At 39.8% G+C, this 23,961-nt stretch overlaps 1 protein-coding gene across 1 annotated transcript in view; it reads right to left on the reverse strand.

Annotated features, from left to right (window-relative positions):
* Positions 1–23,961, reverse strand: part of SYNPR (synaptoporin) — a 310,932-nt gene that overhangs the window by 41,108 nt on the left and 245,863 nt on the right. The window contains exon 4 of the mRNA XM_024124142.2: positions 1,899–2,097. Within this exon, the coding sequence (XP_023979910.1) occupies positions 1,899–2,097 (199 nt within the window). The remainder of the gene's footprint in view (positions 1–1,898; positions 2,098–23,961) is intronic.

The raw sequence follows: 23,961 nt of genomic DNA on the forward strand, positions 1-23,961 counted from the left end.
CAAAACATGTTGATTTTAAGTTTCTGGTCTCTATAATATATAGATTAGACTAGAGATCTGTAAAATTTATTTCACTCACATACTCCCTAAAAGAATTTGTAAAACCTGTGTGCCTATTTGTATAAAGTTGACATATAATTTTGTTTTTATTAAAAGTCTAAACAGTTGCAAGAGTGTAATGTTGGGCATAAGTACTGATATTTAAAAATATATCCCACTGTATCACTTTTTAGATGAATTTAATGGAATTGTTATTTGATACTCTCTATTACCCATTTAAAAATTATTAAACAAATTCCTCATTAACAGAAACTTTACATGTTCTTTTTGTTCTCCTTGAACTTGTTTCCATTATTCTTCCCCCACCGAATCATAGCCTCATATAACATTTTTTTATACTGGAAAGCATTTTATCGATCACCCTGTTACATTTCTTTGCAACAAAAATATGTATATAAATTAAAATTACTCTTTGATTACCCATGACCCTAATGCTTTAAGTATCAGAAATTTTTCTTTTGAGATGGGTAATCATTAAAAATGTTATTAATGCACAACTGTCCAAAACAACATAAATATATTATAAATGTTAATAATTATTAAATTTTAAAAGTAAAATTTTTTTAAGAAATGTATGGGACTGTTTTTTCTTCAATTAGCTGATGTACTTTCGAGGGACAAATATTACTTACTTCTAACATGGGACTTGATTCAGCATAAATTCTATTTCCATTTCTCATTGTACAGATGTGTTGAGAAGGTTTGCTCACAGAAATGAGTAGATGAGAATGGATGGGGTTTTGTTATAGTGATCCATTAATTTCTCTGAATTCCTTCTGAGTAATATGTCCCAGACCACAGAGTGATCTGTCATCAAAAATTACTTTTAAATGATCTGTCAGCTGACGTAGATTAGGAATTTCTACTTTATTGAAAGGAAAAAATTGGAATCCTCCTTAGATGCAAAAGGATACATGACCCAGCCATTTGAATAACTCACTTTTGTCAATACCAACACCGATATTTCAAATGGTCCTTTTTTTTAGTGCCTCCAAGGCTTCGCAACCTAGCAATATCCCGTGTATGGGGATGGAAAAGCATACGATGCTTTTACTTTATAAAAGGGGAATAGGTGATTAAGAAAGAAGCAGTAACATATTTTCAGGGCATTCTCAGTAAGGTAAGTTTTAGGCAAATGTACATGGGAAAGCTGAAAAATTTTAAATGTATTTCCTTAAAGTTATCCACGCTTATGTACCCCTCTGAGAGTTGTGTTCCCCTAGGTGTCTGTGTGTCCCTATTTGGACATGCTGAGCTAGACTGGTTTCACCAGGTGAGTCCTTGAACCATTGTGTAAGGAAAAAGAAGGTGGGGGAGGGGTGGTGGTGGAAAGAGATAAGATAGAGGGAGGGAGGGAGAGAGAGAGAGAGAGAGAGAGAGAGAGAGAGAGAGCGATTCAGAGACAGAGAACTCCATCTTCAAACTAAACCATTCTATGACCAGTCTATCATATACCAAAGGAATAACACATTTCAGTAAGTACAAGTCACACTGTCTAAACAACCAGTGAGAAAAAATGGTCGACTAACTCCATAATACTGGAATTATAAATAAATCTGCAGCAAGCCTCTCTACTCTTTCCTTGATCTCATGAGATTTCCAAGCATTTATTGCAGAGGAGTTTCTAGCAACTCTTACAATACTCCTCCAGCGCAGGGGCACAAAAGAATGACAGGCATCATGTTTTTGTTTTAGATCTAAGAGATCTGGATGAAAAAGAATGTGATTGCCCTTCAAATACCTGCTCTGAGGGCTCAGGTAATTTCAAAGCCTTTAGCACTGGAAAAAAGAAATCAGAAGGGACAGGAAAAAGTTATTTCATAAAGCAAACCACTTACGATGAGTGGACCCCGGTTGTTTTCTCGATACTTGTTCTGGAAGAAAATGTATACGACAGTGGCGGCCAAGGAGTAGAGGAAGGCAAAGACAGCCACGGTGACAAAGAACTCTGCCGAAGATGAGGAGTCGCCAATCAGGGCCACCTTCTGCAGTTCCTTCCCCTCACAGGTGGGCACCTCAAACGTCACCTGGTGTAACCTGAAGTACCAGAGATACCAGAGAGGAGAATCGTTAAAATGCTATGGAGAGAAAACTCGATGCCATAAGTGAGATGTGATTTGGGACCTTCATGGCATGCCTTTGTGACAGGTTCATTAGAGAAATTACAGAGACTGTAGCTGGACTCGTGGAAGCAGATACTGCAGTTAAACATCATTCCATTAGGTTTCACAGTAGCTAGTCACTTTAGAGAGAGGGGAGGAGGGGAGGGGAAAGTGATCCTGACATGATGATGGGTTAGACTATGACATCCTCCCCCTTAAGTTCTCCAGTGGTTTCCCATTATACTTGGACTCACACCCTAACTCCTAAACGTGACCCACCAGGTCCTGGCTTAGGGTCTTTTCACTGACTGTTCCCTTTTCCTCAATCACTCTGTCTCCTGACATTGCCCATGGCTGGTTCCTTCGTGGCATTCAGGTGACAGCTCAAAATGTCATCTCCTGGGAAAGCCTTTTCCTGACTATTCATCTAAAATAGTTATTTTCCCTTAGACATTTCTATCACACCTCCCTGTTCAATGTCATTCATAGGGCCCATCACCAACCACACTTCCTTGGTAATGTATTTAATTACTTTTTTTTTTTTTCTGTCTCCACTTGATTTGGAATCTTGACTTTCTTCTTCTCTGTAAATCCTGAATGCCTGACACTTGTAAGACACTCAGTAAACAGGACTTGGATGAGTGAACAAACATTCTTGATTCTGTAAGATGACCGATACGCCCTAGTTTGATTGAACTTTGAGAACATCTATTTTAGAGAATAAGTTATATCAGGACAGCATCCAGGCCCAATATATTACTTAATAGAGAAAAATATGATTTTGGAGGGCAGTACATTCTGCTCAATAAATGACACCTAAGGAAGATGTGTTATATCTAGTACATAGCTCATGTTGTGAACTGGGTGGTGATCTGTAATTCAATATAGGAGCCAAAATTCTGCTTCTTCAGAAATGACTAAATTATTCCTTGAGTATTAGGGAGGCACTTGGAAATAGACATGAATGAGGCTTAGTGATATCAGTAAAGGAACACCTGGAAAATTATCTACAAAACCAACAATGATGATAAAACCACTGACGAACACGATAAATTCCCAACTTATGCTTAAGAAGTATTTCTCTTACTAAGCAAAACTTGATTCCTTTAAAATATATTTTTTGTGTACATTCTCTTACAATTCAGATAATGACAAAATGATAAAATAGTAATACTAATAGCAACTAACATACTGCAGCATTTATGTGCTAGATATTGTTTTATATGTATTGTTTCACTTAATGCTCACAGCAGCCCTATGATGTAGACGTTTTATTGCCCCTTCCCCCTTTACACATGAAGAAACAGGCTTAGAAAAGATTAAGTAATTTGTGCTAAACCACAAAGCTAGTAAATAGGGCCAGGAACTTTTAAACTTCTACGTTAATCTGTTTCTATTAAATAATGAGAATATTAAAACTAGGATGAGTTTTTTAAAAAGTAGAGCCCATGGACAACTAGCATCGTAACTATGGGTCTTGTTAAAAATGTATATTCCAGGGTCTGTCCCAGACCTACTGAACTGAAATCTCTAGGGGTGTAGCCTAGCTGACAACCAAAGCAGAAAACTCCAGTTCCCCTAAGTTCCTTATTTCTCAGAAAACTATTCTTTTTCATTTATTGCTTGACTTGAGAAAACTGTTTACATAGTCAGCTTGATTTTGCTTATTTATGCTGAAGATCCTCTTGTTTCTTGTCAACCAGAAAAGTGTACAGCTTCAGTAAAATTCAGGAAAATAGAAGCATTCATCATGGTTATGCTGTAGAGACCCTTCCTCCCCTTGCCAGAGATACTAAGATATTTCTCAATAGCTGAGTCTGTGGGAATGCTGAAAAATGAAATAGATTGAAAAGGTAATCATGCCAATTATTCTGATAGAGGTGATTTTCAAATAATGAACCCTTTTTTTCTCACTATCTTGTATACGTCATCCACTCAACATGTATTTTTTTAACATCTTTATTGGAGTATAATTGCTTTACAGTGTTGTGTTACTTTCTGCTGTATACCAGAGTGAATCAGCTACATGCATACATATATCCCCATGTCCCCTCCCTCTTGCGTCTCCCTCCCACCCTCCCTATCCCACCGCTCTAGGTGGTCGCAAAGCACCGAGCTGATCTCCCTGTGCTATGCGGCTGCTTCCCACTAGCTATCTATTTTACATTTGGTAGTGTATATATGTCAGTGTTATTCTCTCACTTCGTCCCAGCTTACCCCTCCCCCTCCTTGTGTCCTCAAGTCCATTCTCTACATCTGTGTCTTTAGATTCCATATATATATGTTAGCATACAGAGAAAGTTTTTCTCTTTCTGACTTACTTCACTCTGTATGACAGAGGGAACCCTCTTGCACTGTTGGTGGGAATGTAAATTGATACAGCCACTATGGAGAACAGTATGGAGGTTCCTTAAAAAACTAAAAATAGAACTACCATACGACCCAGCAATCCCACTACTGGGCATATACCCTGAGAAAACCATAATTCAAAGATTCATGTACCACAATGTTCACTGCAGCACTATTTACAATAGCCAGGACATGGACGCAACCTAAATGTCCACTGACAGATGAATGGATAAAGAAGATGTGGCACATTTATACAATGGAATATTACTCAGCCAGAAAAAGAAACACTCAACCTATATTTTTAACAAGAAGCTCTGTAGTTCACGCAATGTCTATATTCTGGGGATACCGTAGGGAACAAAGATAGATGGGCTGGTCCCTGCTCATGTTGAACTTCAAGTTTAGAGGGAAAAGAGAGCTTTTCTGAGAGGAGCCCTAGACTAGTCTGGGGGTGGGGTGGTCAGGGTAAGATTCCCTGTGGAAGTGATTTTTAAGCTGCAGCTTGAAAAGTGAGTAGAAATTGTCCAGATCAAAAGCTGAAAAAAAAGCACAGTGAAATACAACTTCACACCTGCTAGGATGGCTACAATCAAAATGATTATAAAATTGGAGTAAGAAGCGTTAGTGAGATTAGACTGGAATAACAAGATAGGATTGGAATAATAAGTTCCAATTAGAAAGCTGGGAACTTTCCTACATTGTTGGTGGAAATGTGAATGGTACAGCCACTTTGGAAAAACAGTCTGGCAGTTCTACAAGTGGTTAAACATAAGAGTTATCACATGGTCTGACAATTCCACTCCTAGATACATATCCAAGAGAAATGATAACATTTGTCTGCACTAAACTTGTACTAGAATGTTCATATCAGCATTATTCATAACAGCCAAAAAGTGGAAACAACCCAAACATCTGTCAGCTGATGAATGGATAAATGAAATGTGGTAATAGCCATAGGGTGGAATATTATTTGTCAATACGAAGGAATGAAGTACTGATCCAAGCTACAGCATAGATGATCCTTGAAAACATTATGCTAAATGAAAGAAGCCCATCACAAAGGACCACACATCGTATGATTCCATGTATAGGAAATGTTCAGAAGAGACAAATTTATGGAGATAAAAAGTAGGTTAGTGTTTGCCTAGAGCTGATGGGGGAGGATTGGGGATGATGGCTTAGTGGTACAGGATTTCTTTTTGGGGTAACGAAAATACTTTAGAATTTATGGTGGCGATGGACACACACTCTGTGAATATATTAAAATCCATCCAACAGTACATTTTAAATGAATGAATTGTATGGTATGTGAATTATATTTCAATAAAGTTGTTAAAAAATAGAGATGAAAGAGCATGTATCAAGATCCTGCAAAGGCAAGGAGCACAGCAAACGGGAACAGATGAAATATGACCAGGGATCTGGCACATGGCAGGAAACAGGATGAGGGATGGAGGATGAGATGGAAAAGTAGCCAGAGACTCTCACTGCAGGGTCTTGTGGGTCAGGTTATAGACTTGGGTCTTTATAACTTTTTAAATTTTTCCTAGTGATGACAACTTTTAGGATTTATTGTCTTAACTTCCATATATAACATATAGTATGTTACATTTATCATGTTGTACATTACATCCCTAGTACTTATTTATCTTATAACTGGAAATTTGTACCTTTTGAATGTCTTCATCCAATTCCCCCTTCCCCCAACCTCCACGCCCCAGTATCCACAAATCTGATTTTTTTCTATGAGTTTGTTTGTTTTTGAAGTATAATTGACCTATGACACTATGTTAGTTCCCGTTGTACAACAGTGATTTGATGTTTCTATACATTTCAAAATGATCACCGTGATAAGTCTAGTTATGATATTAGAACACAAAGATATTACATAGTTATTGACTATATTCCCCACACTGTACATTTCATACCTCTCGCTCACTTATTTTGCAACTGGAAGTTTGTACCTCTTCATGTCCCTCAACTATTTCTCTCCTCCCTCCAGTCTCCTCCCTCTGGTAATCACGTACTTGTTCTCTGTATCTATAACTCTGTTTCTCTTTTGTTATGTTTGATCATTTGTTTTGTTGTTTAGATTCCACATGTAAGTGAAATCACACAGTATTTGTCTTTCTCTGTGTGACTTATTCCACTAAGCATAATACCCTTTAGGTTCATCCATGTTGTCGAAAATGGCAAGATTTCATTCTTCTTTATGTCTAATAATCCTCTCCCCCTCTCTCTCTCTATATATATGTCTTTATCCTTTCATCTATTAATGGGCACTTAGGTTGCTTCCCTATCTTGGCTATTGTAAATAATGACGCAGTGAATACAGGGGTGCATATATCCTTTCTACTTAGTGTTTTTGTTTTCTTTGGATAAATACCTAGGAGTGGATCTTTATCTGAAGACCAGGATTGGAAAGATTTTCTTATAATAAACAACATGTAAAACAAAAATAGCAGGCAGGACCACGTCACCTGTGGCAACTATTCAGAAGCATGCACACTTGCTTTCCAGGTGTTAGGATCAGCAACGCTTGCAAACGCCAGTTCCCTCAGCTCACACGTACAGACTGGGTCTGCAATTTTTGTGTACTCTGAGAGCAGCAGGAAGGGGGAGAATAAAATAATTTTTTTCTATGCAGTCAGCTGAACATCAACATTTTCCTCGTTGCTAACTTATTGCACTGATTTACAGTAAATGGTAATGGTGCTTATTGGCACAAGGCAAAAAAAATAATCACTAACAAATTTGCCGTGCTTATTTTATTTTATTTTTTTGTGGTACGCCGCGGAGCACAGGCTCCGGACGCGCAGGCCCAGCGGCCATGGCTCACGGGCCCAGCCGCTGCGCGGCACGTGGGATCCTCCCGGATCGGGGCACGAACCCGTGTCCCCTGCATCGGCAGGCGGACTCTCAACCACCGCGCCACCAGGGAAGCCCATGCCGTGCTTATTAATACCAGTGACCTATAGCTTGGTATTTAGCTCTCAAGCCACATGGGGTAAAATCAGGAGCAAGAGGGAAAACAGAAGTGAAGCTCTACGCCTGGTATCTATTCCGTGGAAGGGGATAGGGGTCGTTTATAAAGGAAGAGCACATCAGCTCAGAATGGTCTGAGCATAATAATTCATATCACTGAACATTTTGAGTGCTATGGGATGGCATCTATTACTAAATATATTTTACCAGAAAGGTTCTTTTAGGTAACAGTTACATACATATGCATAAATATATATGCTTTATTTTGGAGGGAGAGATTTTAGAGTCAGCATGTGTTTCGCAGCTATAGTAACTTTGGAAGCAAATATCATTCATTTAGAACCTAAACAAGGGGAAAACTGTTCTGTACAGACAGGGCGTGTCGGCTGATGGAATCTGGAAACTGACGGGACCACCTTTGATCTTTTGAAGGACTAGTCAGGCAACAATTGTTGAGCCTCCAAAAGGATAAAATCCAATCTGTTGATTTCAAATGTATAATTCCCTCCTCAGCTGGCCTGACTCAATCAAGGGGTAATTGAATTTTGTTGGGTTTTACTGAATTGTGTCAATCCACAAAAAAACCCTCCATGTGAGAGTAGGTTCTTCTTTTTTCTTTTTAAAATTTTACCAACACTTAAACACAGCCTTTGAAGCATTTCACTCCTGCTTCAATTAAACTAAAGGAACTGCTGGGCACCCATAGTTTTTAGTTCTGTTTGTAAGCCTTGAAAAAATATTAAGCAAGTTGGTGTTGCTTTATTAATAAAAATATTTATGACAACACCACCACCATTTTTCAACCTCCAGGCATTGTATTAGCTTCTTTACTGGCTCATATCTCACTTAATGCTCATAACAACTTTCTTAAGTAGGTACTATCTGTCACCATTATACAGATGAGGAAACTGAGGCTGGAGGTGGGTAGTGAGCTTGCTGGAGGTCACGTGGTAGTGGAGGGCAGAGGTGAGTCTGAATGCAAGCAGATTAGGAGGACCTATACTAGTAACTACGGCACATCCCTGCCTCTCTGCTTCTATACACTACCAAACGTAAAATAGATAGCTAGTGGGAAGCAGCCGCGTAGCACAGGGGGATCAGCTCGGTGCTCTGTGACCACCTAGAGGGGTGGGATAGGGAGGGTGGGAGGGAGGGAGACACAACAGGGAAGAGATATGGGAACATATGTATATGCATAAATGATTCACTTTGTTGTAAAGCAGAAACCGACACACCATTGTAAAGCAATTATACTCCAATAAAGATGTTAAAAAAAAAGTTATAGCATCCTTAGATTTCTAGACAAATGTTTATATAAAAACGACTAAGCCCAGCTTTCCCATGCCATCTAATCTAATGGTAGACGGATAGTTTACACTGAATAAGATTCTAAACCAACATTCGTTCTGCTTCCAACTCGAAGCACGTGAATTAGGCATCGTACAAGGTACCTAAGGTACCTAGCAATGATGGAGTTGAATCCCTTTAGGTCAACCAACAGGAAGTCATTAAAAGCTTCCTAGTTTCCAAATTTTGTCCTGGGTTATTCTAACATTTCCTTTAGAAGCGAGCAGAGGGCAAACGAACCTGACTGCTTCACGTACTGAAATTGTGATCATCATAGTGTCCATGGTTCTTTATAGAAGGGGGGTAAAGGCAGCACAAATTCATCTTCAGATAGCACTGTACCATTAAGGGCATCTGGTAGCAAGACTTTTGAAGTTGTTGACAATATCTTTCACCGGGTGTGGAAGGAAATTGGACTTAAGCTCCTAATAGCACACCTGGGGGTGGTTCAGTGCAAGACAGTAATGACACATCCCAAGGGTGGTGATCCCACCCAGGAGTTAATGTGGGAAGCATTAGCGTGTTGGGGAGCAAGCTGCTGCCACTGCATTTCTGACGGCCAGGATTAAAGTGGCCAAGGCGGGGACCAGAGGGCAACTGGCCAGTTGTGGTGCTGAGCACGTTTCTCTTCCCCAGATAATTTTCTACAGCCCCTGTTTCAATTCTTTTCGATCCCAGTTGATAAAGACTCTAACCTTCTTGCTCCAGTTCTTTCTCTCTTCCCAGTAGGAATACTGGCATTTGTCTGGTTTTAGATTGACTTTTCCTTTGCTAGTCACGTGTGTGTGTGTGTGTGTGTGTATAATAAGTGCATTTGCGTGTGCATTTACACACTCACAGACACCCCTACTCGCTCAGCCTGCATGATTCACAACGTAAATCACTACAAGATCCTGGGAGTTTGCACACACTACATCTCATTTTTTCTCCCCCCAGCAACCTTCTCCATTTGAGAGACGAGGAAGCTGGAGCTCAGACATCTTAAAAGAATCCTCAAAGATCACCCAGTCTGCACAGAGAAGGCAAACTCCACTATGCTCAGGTCCTTCATTCATTCAGGAGGGATTTATTGAGCCCTGCGTGCCAGGCATCAGAGAAGCTAAGATGGGAAGGCAATGAGTTGTGAATGATGCGAGTAGAGATTATGTCTAGGAGGTTGAAAAGGACAAGTCCCCTCTGACTGTCATTTCTCCTGGTTTTCTTACTGAACCTGAAACATGGCATTTGGCGACACTACTTAGGATTAGTGATAGTGAGTCCACCTCTACTACCACTGGGTGCTAATCACCAACTGACAACATTATTGAGCACATACTAGGCCAGGCACCATGCCAAAAGTTTTCACGTATTATCTCACTTCAACCTTCAAACTTGATAGAGTGGGTACTATTTCCCTTCTTTTAGCAGTGAGGAAAGTGAGGAACAGAGTGGTAATACAACTTTTTGAAGGAAGTGGCTTGAAAAGAGCCTACCCAACCCCAAAGTTTTTACTCTTAGCCTCCCACATGAAAAAAATATAATGCTATTCATTGTTTTTATCACTCACATATTTACTGACTTCTCACACCATGGCTGCCTTTTCTGAGAGACTTCTTATAGTTGGCTCTCTCTCTTAATCTCTCCACTTCTGTTTGTTTCTCAACAGGAGAGTGGTCATGGGCTGAATGTCTGAATGTACGGGGTCCATGCCGCAGGCTCATGGGCAATTTCAAACTGTTTCTGAAGACTCACACGTTGGTTAGAGCAAGGTTTTCCTTTATGCCACCAGGCACCTCATAAGGCATATTTATATGCTGTGGTCAAAATCTGGGGAGTGTCTCACTTCTCAGAGCCTCAGGTATAGGATCTACTTGGAGTGGACAAGGCAGAAGATGGGGACAAGGTGAGGACTGAGAAGAGTCTTGGGAAATATGCTGGTTGCAGTGAGAGCTGAGAGAAGGCTCCAGCATCTGCCCTCAGGTTGCTAAAGTTGGACACAAGTTTGAAGTCCTCATCTTGCAAAGAAGACTGGAGAGACTTTGTCTGAGATACAGGACTCACTGACCGTAAGTGGATAAGGATCCGTTTACCTGGAGTGCCTCTGTTGACAAAAGGGGTCATTACTAGGCTCTAGCCAACGTCAAAGAAACAGCAGAAATAGAAAACAATCCAGTTCACAAATATCCTTCTAGGAGCACCGCAGGGATTTTAATGATGCTGTTTGTTCCCAGAAAGGTCAGTGGACCTGGAGGTGGTACCTACACTCCTGACTGCTAGACCTGAGAGCTGACTTCCAGCTCCCTTATTTTCAGGTAAATGGCATTGTCTAGGCAGAATCATTTTTCCAGATAGTTTTGCCCTAACCTTGGTTGAGTCAAAACCAGCTTCATCTCCAAGACTTGCAACAAAAGCACATCAGGTATTCACTAAAAATATTTTACTAGAAGAAGAAATCAAAACTAAGGGAAAGACAAAATGCTGTATATATTTCTGCTCTTAAACACAAGGGCATTTCTCCCTGGTGTGATTATGTATTAAATGTAGTAAAGCTTACTGTTTCCGTGGTAGGAACTTTCCGTTACGTTTTGTGCCTTTCACTTCACCATTAGGGAAGATAGTTGGTTTCTTAGGGAGAGTAATAATAAATATCAGGCGGAGGGAACTGAGCTAGACATTGGAAAATGCAATCAGGGTTACTGCAAACACTACTCTTTTCTACACAATTCACCGTGCTTGTTCATATGAGGACAAGGCTGGAAAGTGACCGGCTCTCCCCTCAGTGTGTGCGTGTCATCTCCATGGGCCACAAAGATATTTATACAATTTACTGAAAGTGCGTTATGCTAGAAGGATCTTTTCAAATTTCATCCCTCCCCCGGCAAGTTTGCATTTATACAGATAAACATTTCAAAGTACAAAGGAAGACTCCAAGGTGATAAGAAAGGAATGGATCAGTGGAAGCCAGGGTATGGCCTGGAGTAGGACTGAAAGAAGAAAAACTCTATGAAACCCATATAATGACTTGCAAAGAGGCACTGCCATTCTCAGTAAGCTGTGATTTATTAATTTTAGTTTCTTCAAATAGAATTTGAGTCATAGGGAACTCAGACTGCCCCTACATTGTCAAATTAAAATAGATAATGAGGTCATTATCTTATATTTCAGGGAAAATCTTTTTTTCCCCCTCTTGTTTGCCTTCCCTGGACTGTGGTGCTGTACTCAAGTGAATTATGAAACAAACAAGTCCCAGAGGGTTTTTTTTACACTTGAATGTCTAGACAACTGCCTATCTCTGTCCATTTTATTTCGTTAGTATAGAAATGCTTCACGAATAAACAATTTAAAGGGTGTGACTAAAAGGTATTTATGACATTCAGAACACACACAGGTCGCATGGGAGAGGGCCACAGAAATCTACTGGAGCTGACGTTTTGTTTAGAATTTAGGTCAAATTGATTTGATTCATTAACAGTCAAAATAGGCTATGTGTAAAAATTCAGTCAATACAGAAATGATTAAAGGAGGAAAATGTAAGGTTCCTCATAATTTCATTCAGTATTAACAACTTAAAAAATGGAAATCAAACAGGTTCTTTAATCTGCTGTTTATTACCTAACAATATGACCAGTAAATACCTTATTTTTTAGGGAGATTTAGCTTATTCTTAACAGTCATATAATACACCTACAGGATATATAAATTACATTGTGTAGAATGTTCTGTATTAGCACACATTGCACAACGGTTTTCTTAATGATCCCCCAGAGGTGAAAATTTTGATTGTTTCTCATCTGTAACCATTAAAACAACGCCTTGAACGTGTATTTTTGGATATCTGTATGATTGCTTTCTTTGGATAAATTTCTAGAAGCAGAGCTGCTGGGGAAAGGAGTATATTAGTCCGGGTTCTCCAGGGACTAATAGGATAGATATTTTAAGGGATTTAAGGAATTACTCACGTGACTGTGGGGGCTGGCAAGTCTGAAACGCACAGGGCAAGCCAGCAGGCTGGCGATCAGGTAAGAGTTGATGCTACCGACGAGATTCCAAAAGCCTGGACAACTAGAATTTCTGCCTTGCAGTCCGAAGACACAATTCCTCTTTTCACAAGAAACCTCAGGTTTTGCTCATCAGACCTTCAACTGATTGGATGGGGCCCACTCACATTATGAGATCATGTAATACATTGCATTTATTGTAGTGCTTGCATGCAATGGTCAATTACAGCTACTACTACTAGGTGAACTGCAAACAGTTTCCAAGGCTCAAAATTCAAGGTGTTAAGTCTAATTACTAAAGTTGATTTAAAAAATCCAAATGCTTTCAAAAAGCAGAATTCCGAGACCTAGAGATATGACGTGTTCTATTACTATATTGCTCTGTCAAAAAAGTCACCCTATCAAGCAGTTATTTGGTGATTTTCTCCTGCTGCCTGTTGTCATTTCATTCTTCACATAATAATGACCTCATCAAATGTTCAGGATAGGGAAACTAACAGAACCCTTGCTGGGTAGGAAATTCAATATATCTGCCAGATTATAATAAAATAAGAAGAAATCGTTTACACACATAGAACAAAATGCAATCTCCTTTAAACCACTGAAAAGCTATTGCCCTGTCAAGTGGCTAGGGAATTGTAAATTGCCAGTTCTTCGGTTGTTAATATTGAATGTTACCACAAGTACACAAACGATTTTTGGAAAAAAAAAAAGCCTGAGGCACAAGGAAACACTGTTCATCTTAGTTAACTAAACACAGTTTGTTCAATATATTTATCAGCTCAGCATGGAAAAAGTGCTCCTCGTTGTTAGCAGATATAATGTCACCCATGTTTCTGATGCTTTGCCAGCGTCAGGAGATTAATCATACTTTTTTCAAGTTGCATCTGGAACATGACAGGTAAGAATTCATTTTCTGCACAGCAACCAGAAATCTCTTAGAAACATAAACAGGAGCGTGTCACCCCCCTGCATAAAGCTCTCCTTCACGGCTTCCCCTCCCGCTCAGGGCCATATCCAAAGCCCTCCTCGTGGCCTACGAGGACCGACATCACCTGGGTCTTGCCCACTTCTTTGCTGTCATCGGGCCCACTTGTCACTTTCTCTTCCTGAACACAACTACCCTCACCCACCCTCTCAACTGGCCTCCACGTTGTCCACAGTCCGCTTCATCTCTTCATTCGGGTTTCAGTGCAAATGTCACCACCTCTGAGAGGCCTCCCGTGACCATCCAAAGTGCATGTCCCATCCCCTAGTCATTATCTTTCACATTATCCCCTTTCACTGCTTCATTTATCCTGTTGTTCGCTCTACTGTCTGTGTGAAACTTCCCTTCTTATTTGTGAACCTGTGTTTTGCCTGTCTCTCCCCCTAGGCGCTCTAAGTATCGTGAAAGCAGGGATCCTGTGTATTTTCGCTACCTCTCTGTGACTCAGCACCAGGGCAAATCTGGTTCCCACTAAAGACCCCATACGTATTTGTTAAATGAAGAAGAAAGGAGGGATGGAGGGAAGGGATGCAGGGAAGAAGAAAGAGCAGAAAGAGAAGGGCTAGATCTCATTAAATTCCTAAGAAGAGATATTCGTCTGGAAGCTGACCCTGCTCTTAACTTGCAGAAGAGTAGAAAGAGATGCCTCACCTGTTGTGTCAGAGGAAACCAAGACTCAGAGAGGTGCAGGCACTGGATCAAAGTCACATACGGCAAGAATCACGACGCAAGCTCTCTGCTCCTAGATTGGGGGACCTTCCACTACGGTGAAATTCCTGTGAGGAAGAAACTCTCTGGTGGCCCAGAGAGGCCATACCTGGAGGCTGGAAGAGCCAGAGGACTAGAATCCCAAAATGGAAGGCAACCTCGAGGGCCTGGGGGCCTGCTGGAGAAGCCCAACAAAGAGCCCGAACCTCTAGGCCTTCTCAGGCATTCCCCATCGACTCTGCGTGTCTGAGCCACATCTGTGCAGCTGGGTGCTGCCTTTGTCCCAGTCTGTCAGGACCAGGCTGCGGGATCACACTTCCAGCCTATCCCCCACTCATTTATTTATTCATGCAGCCAAATCCTACATGGAAACACTGTGCCAGAGATTACGGATATCAGAGTAAACAATATGGAGATGGTCTCTGCTCTCAGTCTTTGTTCTAAGAAGAGGCAGATAACTGAACAATCCGTTTCAATAAATGGCGATGAGGGGTTTAAGTCTAGGGGTTTATAGGGGCCCTAAGCTAATCTAGGCAACCAGAGAAGGCTTCCTGGGGGAGGTGATGTTTAAGTGAAGCCTGGAGGGTGAAGAGGGTATGGTGGCTAGAGAGCTGGGGAAGGGCGGGCTCCAGGCCTAGAGGTGAGAAAGTGTGTACTTTGAGGTACTGTTTCCTTTTAGAAAATGGAAACAGGATTGCCATAGTCATTTCTGTCATTAATGGTGATAACAGTAACAATAACAGCTAGCAGGTACAGATCCCTGCCTCTGTGCCAGCCACCGCACTCTGTGCTTTACATACCATATTTCCTTTACCCTTTACCAGGGACCTGAGACGTATAATCATTATTATCCCTATTCTACAGATGAGGAGACTGAGGCCGAGCATAGAACTAAAAGGAATGAGCTGGCTTCCATCCCCACCCGTTGTAGCCTACTACAACTGGTCTGTCCAGAGAGACTCTTCTTGCACAATGGAGCGTTCTTCATCTTGCCTCTCCCAGGCATATGTTATGCTTTCCAGCAGACAGGATGTCTCCTCAGCTATTCCCAGGGCTTCATCTGAGCCAGTTCCCTATTTACCTGTAGTGGGGAGGAGCTGGGTAAAATTTTCAGAATGGTTAATGCGTGAGAAACCAGCTTGTTAAAAATTAATTGGCTGTGGTGGTGGCGGTGTGATGAATTGGGCGACTGGGATTGACATGTACACACTGATGTGTATAAAATTGATGACTAATAAGAACCTGCTGTATAAGTAAAATAAAATTCAAAAAAAAAGTAATTGGCTGAAAAACCAATGTGCCAAAGTATCAATTAACCTGAAACTGTCAAGGAGACTTTTACCACAGCCGTTTTGCCGCCAGGTTTGAGGTTAAAGATGCTCTTCAACTGGAAGGCTGGTAAAGATGTAGGTGTGTGTGTGTGAGTGTGCGTGTGTGTGTGTATGTGTGTGGTGTGTTGGAGTGTGGTACAGGGCTTGGTCCAGTGCAGCTAATACATTCGAAATATTTTAGGAGGGAAAAATCTATCTTTCAGCAAAATGATTATTTGGGGAATTGGCTGAAGGGAAATGGCTTTCTTGCATATTTGGTTCTGGTGGGAATGAACAGAGACCCTCAGGGCCACCCCACACCATCCCTGGAAAAGAACTCTTAGGGACTGACTTGGTGCCTTCGAACCTAACATCAAGAATGAGACTTTGTCCTTCACACTGCCCAGGGGAAGGCATGAGGTGGCTTCCTTCCATCGCCCATCCTAGTCTACATACATGTTTGTGGTCCCAGGCAGTCCTTTGCTATGTCCTGCTTAATCCCATCCTGCTTATCCAAGCCAGTCTCCTGAACTTCTGTCTCCAAATAACTCACCCCAATTTGGAGCAATCTTCCATGAAAGATCATTGTATACAATGTCTAGCAAGGATTCTACCAGAAAGACTTTGAATTTTTCAATGAGGCCAGTGATACCAAACTATTCATTGAAGGGTCCAAAAAGTCTTCAAAAGAAAAACAGTATTTAGTCATTGGAAAGATTTCAAACAAAACAAAACCAAAAATGCTTCTCCTATGTTTTTTTCTTCTTAAGTCATAGAATGCTTAAATGGAAGAGAGCAGAAGTTAAATCCAACTTCTTCCCTTGATAGTTAGAAATCAAGGTCTAAACCATGTGAATATATGCTGCAAATAAGTCTTGCAAGTAATTTCATATTCAATATTCTTATTTAGCTCCCTGGAAATACTTAATGTTTCTGAAAATTCTAGATCAGAACTCTTCAAACTGTGGTTCAAAGACCCCTGAGGCTATCTGAATCCCTTCCAGGGGGGGTCATGAAATCAAAACTATTTTCACAATAATACTAAGATACTATTTGTCATTTTCAATCTCATTCTCTTGCAGGTATACGGTGGAGTTTTCCAGAAGGAAAACTATTGTGGGATGTAGCCATTGTTCTGATGGCTAATAAAACGTGTATTTGCATATTTTTATATTTTATACATTTCTTAGCTTTGATTTCTAATACGGTAATCTTCTAAGTATTCATAGACATATTCTACACAAGTGAAGAGTTCTTTGTGGTCTTCAATCATTTTTAAGAATGTAGAGGGGTCTTGGGACTTAATGTTTGAGAATGGCTGCTCTAAATGATGATTTTTTACTTTCCCTCAATTTTTCATTTTTCTTACGCCCGTTTTTGATATTCAAGTTATATGGGCATGCATGGCCTGATACTGAGTACCTATCACGTGCACGCCATCACACTAAGCAATCGTTTTTATTGTCATCAGCCAACGAGTGTGTACAGTATGTATTAGCTCCCTGTCCTTGGTAAATACTGAATAAAGGGCTCTTGTATCGGAACTGTAGATGACATTACCTAGACATCCTTTATCCAGCTGACTGTGCGTGCCTCACCTAGAGGGCATACACCTTTATCTCAGATTACGAGATGAAGATTCAGATGATAATAAACGTCGAAGTACATGCAGTATTATACGTGCCTTACTCCATAACAAGGACCAGCTCTGTGTACTCTCCAATGAGGATATTTTGCTGAATTCATGCTCCTTATGTTACAGCTCCCTTCCGTCTTCCTCTTCCCCCGTCCTTATCATGCACAGGCTCGTTTCTTTTTCTGCACTTTCCCACTTAAAGTACTACTCAAGTACATTTCCACAATGAAGCCTTTTCTGAGGATTACACGCCTCACTACCTTCCCCATCTTTGAGTTACCCGTGCTTCTGTTTTCTGCACTTAGCCCTTCATGAGTAAAGTGTTGTTTAGACCCCTAGAGTCTGACTACCCACGTTCAAACCTCCACCATTTACTTGCTTTGTCACCTTAGCAAATTTCTCAATTTCTTTGTCTGCAGGGGATGCTAATGCCAGTATCTACTTCTTAGGGTTGCTGCAAGGATTAAATGATATGATATACATAAAAAGCTTATCAGCACTGTGCCTGGTACAGAGTAAGTGCTCACTAAATACTATCATTATATCTGATGGAATGAATAGCTGTTGTGCCATGTCGCAGACACAGGTGATGCCCTGTACAGTATTTCCTTGGCCTACCTGAGTTCAGGTAGCTGATGGAGATGTTGATAAACCTCCCATCTTACGCTCTCTTCTCTGTCTGAGGGCCTCCCTTGGCCCGAGGAAGCCTGTTCTGCTGCAGGGAAGGGCAGTTGGAAGTGTGTGCGGGGTTAACTCTCTTGAATGCAGCCTGTAAACACGTGGGGATAAAAGTCCCAGCCTCCCTGGCCTCTGGTCTTAGGAGTATTGGGTGTGTTCCCCATAGTTTCTCAGAGGATGCCAGCAGGATTGGGTCCCAGTTGCCCACGGTGGTAACCTGCTCACTAATGCAAATTCTTTTGGCTTTTCTCCCTTCTCTGCCTCACTTTCTTCGCTTCGCTTGTGCCTCTTGGGATCACCTCACACAGGAGCTCCCTGTTTCCAAGTCTTTGTCACAAGGTCTGCCTTGTGGGGAACCCGGATAAAACAGCTCCCAGCAGTTTCAATTGTTAGAGTCATTTCTCAGGGTACATTTAAGTGAGGCAGGGATCTCACCCTTTTTCTTTTAATTGAGATGTAATTGACATATAACCTTGTATTATTTTTAGGTATACAACAGAATGATTTGATTTATGTATACATTGCGAAATTTTTACCGTAATAAGTTTAGTCAACATCCATGACCACATATAGTCACAATTTTTTTTCTTGTGATGAAAGCTTTTATGATCTTGGCAACTTTCAAATACAGAATACGGTATTGTTAACTACAGTCACCATGCTGTACATTATATCCCCAGGACTTATTCATCTTATAGTTGGAAGTTTGCACCTTTTGACTGCCTTTACCCATTTTGCCCATCCCGAACCCCTTGCCTCTGCATGGCTTGACATGTTTTGCGGACCTACGCCCAAGAACTCCTTGCTGAGTGACTGATGTATTTTGAGAAAACTTTTAGTATTTAGATTCAAGACAAGGAAGTCCTATGAGAGTTCTCATCACAGCTGATGAGCTTAATTTTCTCTTTGTATTCCTGTTAGGTTCAAGTTTGGAATACAAAGTTATAAAAGCTTGACCCCTTTTTGGAAAATTTCACCTAGGAACTGTACATTGTGAAAATGAGCCATAAACAGCGTATATTTATAAAAATAACTTCACACTTCGTTTGGTGGATTTTACTTGGTTGAGGAGTCACCCATCTATTGAGTGACTAGTACTAACATACAAAGATGCCAAAATACACACTACAAGCTACAGAGTTGTATATTTTTTTAAGTAATGGAAAACCTTCAAACTATGGAACTGAAGAATAGATGTCCTCGTGAAGAGGTGGAAACAGAAATGGGGAAAAGAGAAAAGGCCTTTGTTTCCCTCTACTAAACAATGGCTAGAATAAATTAGGAGTCTGGTCAGGTGAGGTTTATTCTTTCCAGTAAAATAGGCTCATGTTTGTTTTATTTATGGCTTACGAATGACCTGCCATTTTCAGAAATGTTTTGGGAACTGTAGATTATATAAACAATAAATAATGTTTAAAAAAGTGAACAATAGAAAGAAAGGTATACTAATAGTGTGTAAGATTAGTATTGAAGACTGTATGGGTAAACTATTGCCGTGATAAGTCTGCATAATAAATCATGCCCAAACTCAGAGGCTTATAACGACCTCCTGCCTTTGTGTCCCTAGGTTGGCTGGAGTAGCTCTGCTTGGTGTATTCATGTTAATTCTGGTGCTCAGGATGAAGGGGGGCACATCCACCTGGAGGCCGTTTCTTGCTGATGGCAGAGGCACAGGAAGGTAAGCAGCAACACGCCATGCCTGTTAAGGTCTCATCTGGAAAATGACATACCACTCTTGCCCATCTTCCATTGGCCAAAGCAAGTCAACTGCCAAACTCAACATCAATGCGTAGGGAAATATAATCTGTCTCTATGTGACCATGGTGACAAAAGGTGGCTTTGCAAAAACTAGTTTGGGGGAGTGGATAAAGAATTGTGACCAATAAGTCTGTCTGCCACGGGGAATAACATGAATGATCACACTGCTTTCTAACGTTCATTATGTCCCAGTCACCCTGTTCTCTTTCAGTTTACCAAACATCTTATCACCTTTACCTTAATTATTCTCTCTGCTTGAAATGATTTCCCCTTACATTTCTTCCACTTCTATAATGTAAACTCCATGAAGGCAATTTTTTGAGGGTCTGTTTTGTTCATGGATGGTGACTTCTCATCTCTCAGATGCCACCAGCTGCTTATATATTGGGATTTGAGTCCAAAAGTCTTATTGATCAAAATTCATTGTATATTCTTAATCCATTTGTCTATGTGATAACTTTGTTCAGATGTTTCAACCCACAATGTGCTTAAGTAGCAGAGCATCGAGATATTGTTTTGGAAGGACAGCAATCTGGATAAAATTTATTCACCAGAGGCTCTATTTCCCACCACAAAGGACTCAAGATTCAAAGCTTAAAATATCTTGGGCTTATTGGCAACCAAGGCTAAATTATCCAGTGAAATGTTTTAGGATCCTGCGACATAGCTGGTTAATTGTACAAGAGTATTCCATGAAGTAGAAAAAATTACTTGTTCATCCTAGGGAGCTCAGCTTATCCTGGGACATGTAAGGACTGAGTTAGCTTCTCACATTTAGAAGGCAAATATTTATTTACTGTAGCATTGATTTCCACAGGTAATCTGAATTCATCACACAAAAGTATTTAAGGTTTAAGTCCAAGACACTTTCTGAGATCAGACAATATCCTGATATCATAGAATCCTTCAACGTGGAAACATTAAATTTTCTATCTTTATGCAGTCATTCATTTATTCATTCAATAAACATTTCTAAGTACCCATTATGTGCCAGACATCGTACCATACCTCAAAACACAAAGACAATGCCTCAAGGAGCTTATACACTAGTGGGGACACAGACACATAAACAGACAATTACCATGGAATATGATCTTTGCTGGAAAGAAGACATGCATAACGTTCACTGGAACCTTCAGATAAATGCAGCTCAAGGTTGAACTAGGGATTCAGGGAGATTTCCTAGTAGAGATAAAATCTAAGCCAACTCACGAAAGAGAAATAGAAAATTTACATGGCAGGAAAGGGGGTTAGGACGGGGACAGGAAAGTGAGAAGAAGTTTGCAGACGAATGGTAAAGTGAGTGGATAGGTATAGAAATGTATGAAAATAGCAAGTCTGGGAACTACAAGTCACTCCACAAACTTACCATCACAGAGGGATAGTGACTGACCATGGTTTTTAGGGTTAAGCAACAGCTTTACTGAAATATAATTAACCATAATATAATACCACAAAATTCATCCTTTTAAAGTGTGCAATTCAGTGTTTTTTTGTATATTTATAGAGTTTAGTACAGTCACAGAGCAACCTACACCACTGTCTAATTTCAGAACATTTTCATCACCCCCAAAGAAGTCTCCTATCCATTAGTAGTCATACTCCATTCTCCCATTCCTTACCCCTGGAAACTACTAATGTACTTTGTTTCCATAAATTTGCATATTCTAGATAGTTCATATAAATAGCATCATACAATATGTAGCATTTTGTGACTGGGTTTTTTACTTAGCATAATTTTTTTTTTTGGCCGTGCCACGCAGCATGCAGGATCTTACTTTCCTGACCAGGGATCGAACCTGTGCCCCCTGCAGTGGAAGCACAGAGTCTTGATCACTGCACCGCAAGCGAAGTCCCACTTGGCATAATGTTTTCAAAGTTCATCCATGTTGTTGAACATTCCTTTTACATTGCTGAATAATATTCCGTTGTATGGATATACCACATCTTGCTTATCCATTCATTAGCTGATGGACATTTGGGTTGTTTCCACTTTTGGACTGTTAAAAATAATGCTGCTAGGAACATTCTTGTACAGATTTTTGTTTGGATGTATGCTTTGTATGTTTTCACTTCTCTTAGGTATACACCGAGGAGTGGAATTGTTGGATCATATGATTTTACATAAACATACTCATATGGTTAACATGTAAGTTAACCATATGAGTATGTTTATGTAAAATCATATGATTTAATAACCTTGGGCAAGTTACATAATTTCTCTGACTCATATTTTCCTAATACTGAGAAACTGTCAAACCATTTTCCAAGGTGGCTGTACCATTTACAATCCCACTAGCAATGTAGGAACATCTTATTTTTCCTCATCGTTGTCAATACTTGTTATTACCTGTCTTTTTAATTTTAGACATTTTAGTGGGGTTTGATTTGCATTTCCCTAATGACTAGTGATGTTGAGCATACTTTCATGTGCTTATTAGATATCTGTATGTCTTCTTTGGATAAATGTTTATTCAAATCCTTGCCCATTTAAAAACTGAATTGCCTGTTTATTGTCAAATTGTTAGAGTTCTTTATATATTCTGGATTCAAGTCCCTTTTTCAGTTTATGATCTGCAAGATTTTTCTCCCATTCTGTGGGTTGTCTTTTCACTTTCTTGATAGTGTCCTTTGAAGCACAAAGTTTTTTTTTTTAATTTGATGTAATCCAATTTATCTGTTATTTCTTTTGTTGCTTATGCTTTAGGTGCCGTACCTAAAAAAATCACTGCCTAACTCGAGATCATATAGATTTACTCCTATGTTTTCTTCTACGAGTTTTATAGGTTTTTTTAGCTTTTATATCATCTATGATCCGTTTTGAGTTAAATTTTGGGATATGGTGTGACGTAGGGGGTCCAACTTCATTCTCTTGCATGTCAGTATTCAGTCGTCCCTATACCATTTGTTGAAAAGACTATTCTTTCTCCATTAACAAGCCTGGAACCCTCGCTGAAAAATCAATTGACTGTAAAAGTAAAGGTTTATTTCTGGACTCAATTCTATGCCATTTGTCTATGTGTCTATTCTTATGCCATGTGTCTATTCTATGTGTCTATTCTTGATTACCCTGATTAAAAAAAAAATGTCAGAGAACTACATTACACCTCTACCTTTAATAAACTATTCAAGAGGCAAACAGACCCAAGGGTGGAAAAATTAATCAATTAGTTTTTTTAATCTCAATTTAGTCATAATATAACAACTGAAAACCATTTTCAGAGAAAGTAGAAAGAATTACAGGTCATCATGTTCTCTATAAAAAGCTCTTTTATGCTGATGGATCTTTTTCGCTACCCACAAAAATTTCCTGGAAGTCACATTTTTGAATCACATTATAAATTCCTGCCTTTATTATGCATTTATTGAGAACCTGCTCTTTGCAAGTATATTTCATCTAAACGCTTCAGAAAATAATTTCTAAAGTTAATAACCATGTTTGTAATGGTATGTACTAATGTATGTGTAGTGTATTCATTTTCCACATCAGTATTTTCTGTATTTTACTTTATTATTTTACTTTCTGCCACTCAGCTGTGCAACCTTGGGCAAGTTACATAACTTCTCTGACTCCTATTTTCCTAATACTGAGAGTACCTCCTCTCATTGAGTTCTTATAAATATTAAATGAGAAATGCATATAAAGATCTTAGTAGAGTGTCTGATACACAGAAGCACTTAAAAGGCTTAGACTATTAGCTTTTACTATTAGAGTATTAGTAGGAGATGCACAATGAGTATCTGTTGAAACAACGTAATTTTCATGTGTTAATTAAAGAAACTGGAAATGGACAATAATGCAATTCCTAGAGTTCTATTTCACTAAATAAGCTCAGTTTGTTCATCTTTCCGCCTAGCTGTAACTTGGTCCCATACCCACATGAGAAAGTAGAAAAGTGTTGACAGACATTCAGTTACCTTAATGTTTCCACCAACTCTAATTTCTGATTTAGTCTTTATTTGATGACTTCTTCCAAGATTGGTCCTTTTATCTTTCTATAAAAAAGATGGTTTTCTAAGCAATTTAACAGGTAAAAAACTCCTGAAATATGTGGGCAACATG

Source organism: Physeter macrocephalus, chromosome 18 (genome assembly GCF_002837175.3).
Source record: "Physeter macrocephalus isolate SW-GA chromosome 18, ASM283717v5, whole genome shotgun sequence".
NCBI classification, from domain to species: domain Eukaryota; kingdom Metazoa; phylum Chordata; class Mammalia; order Artiodactyla; family Physeteridae; genus Physeter; species Physeter macrocephalus.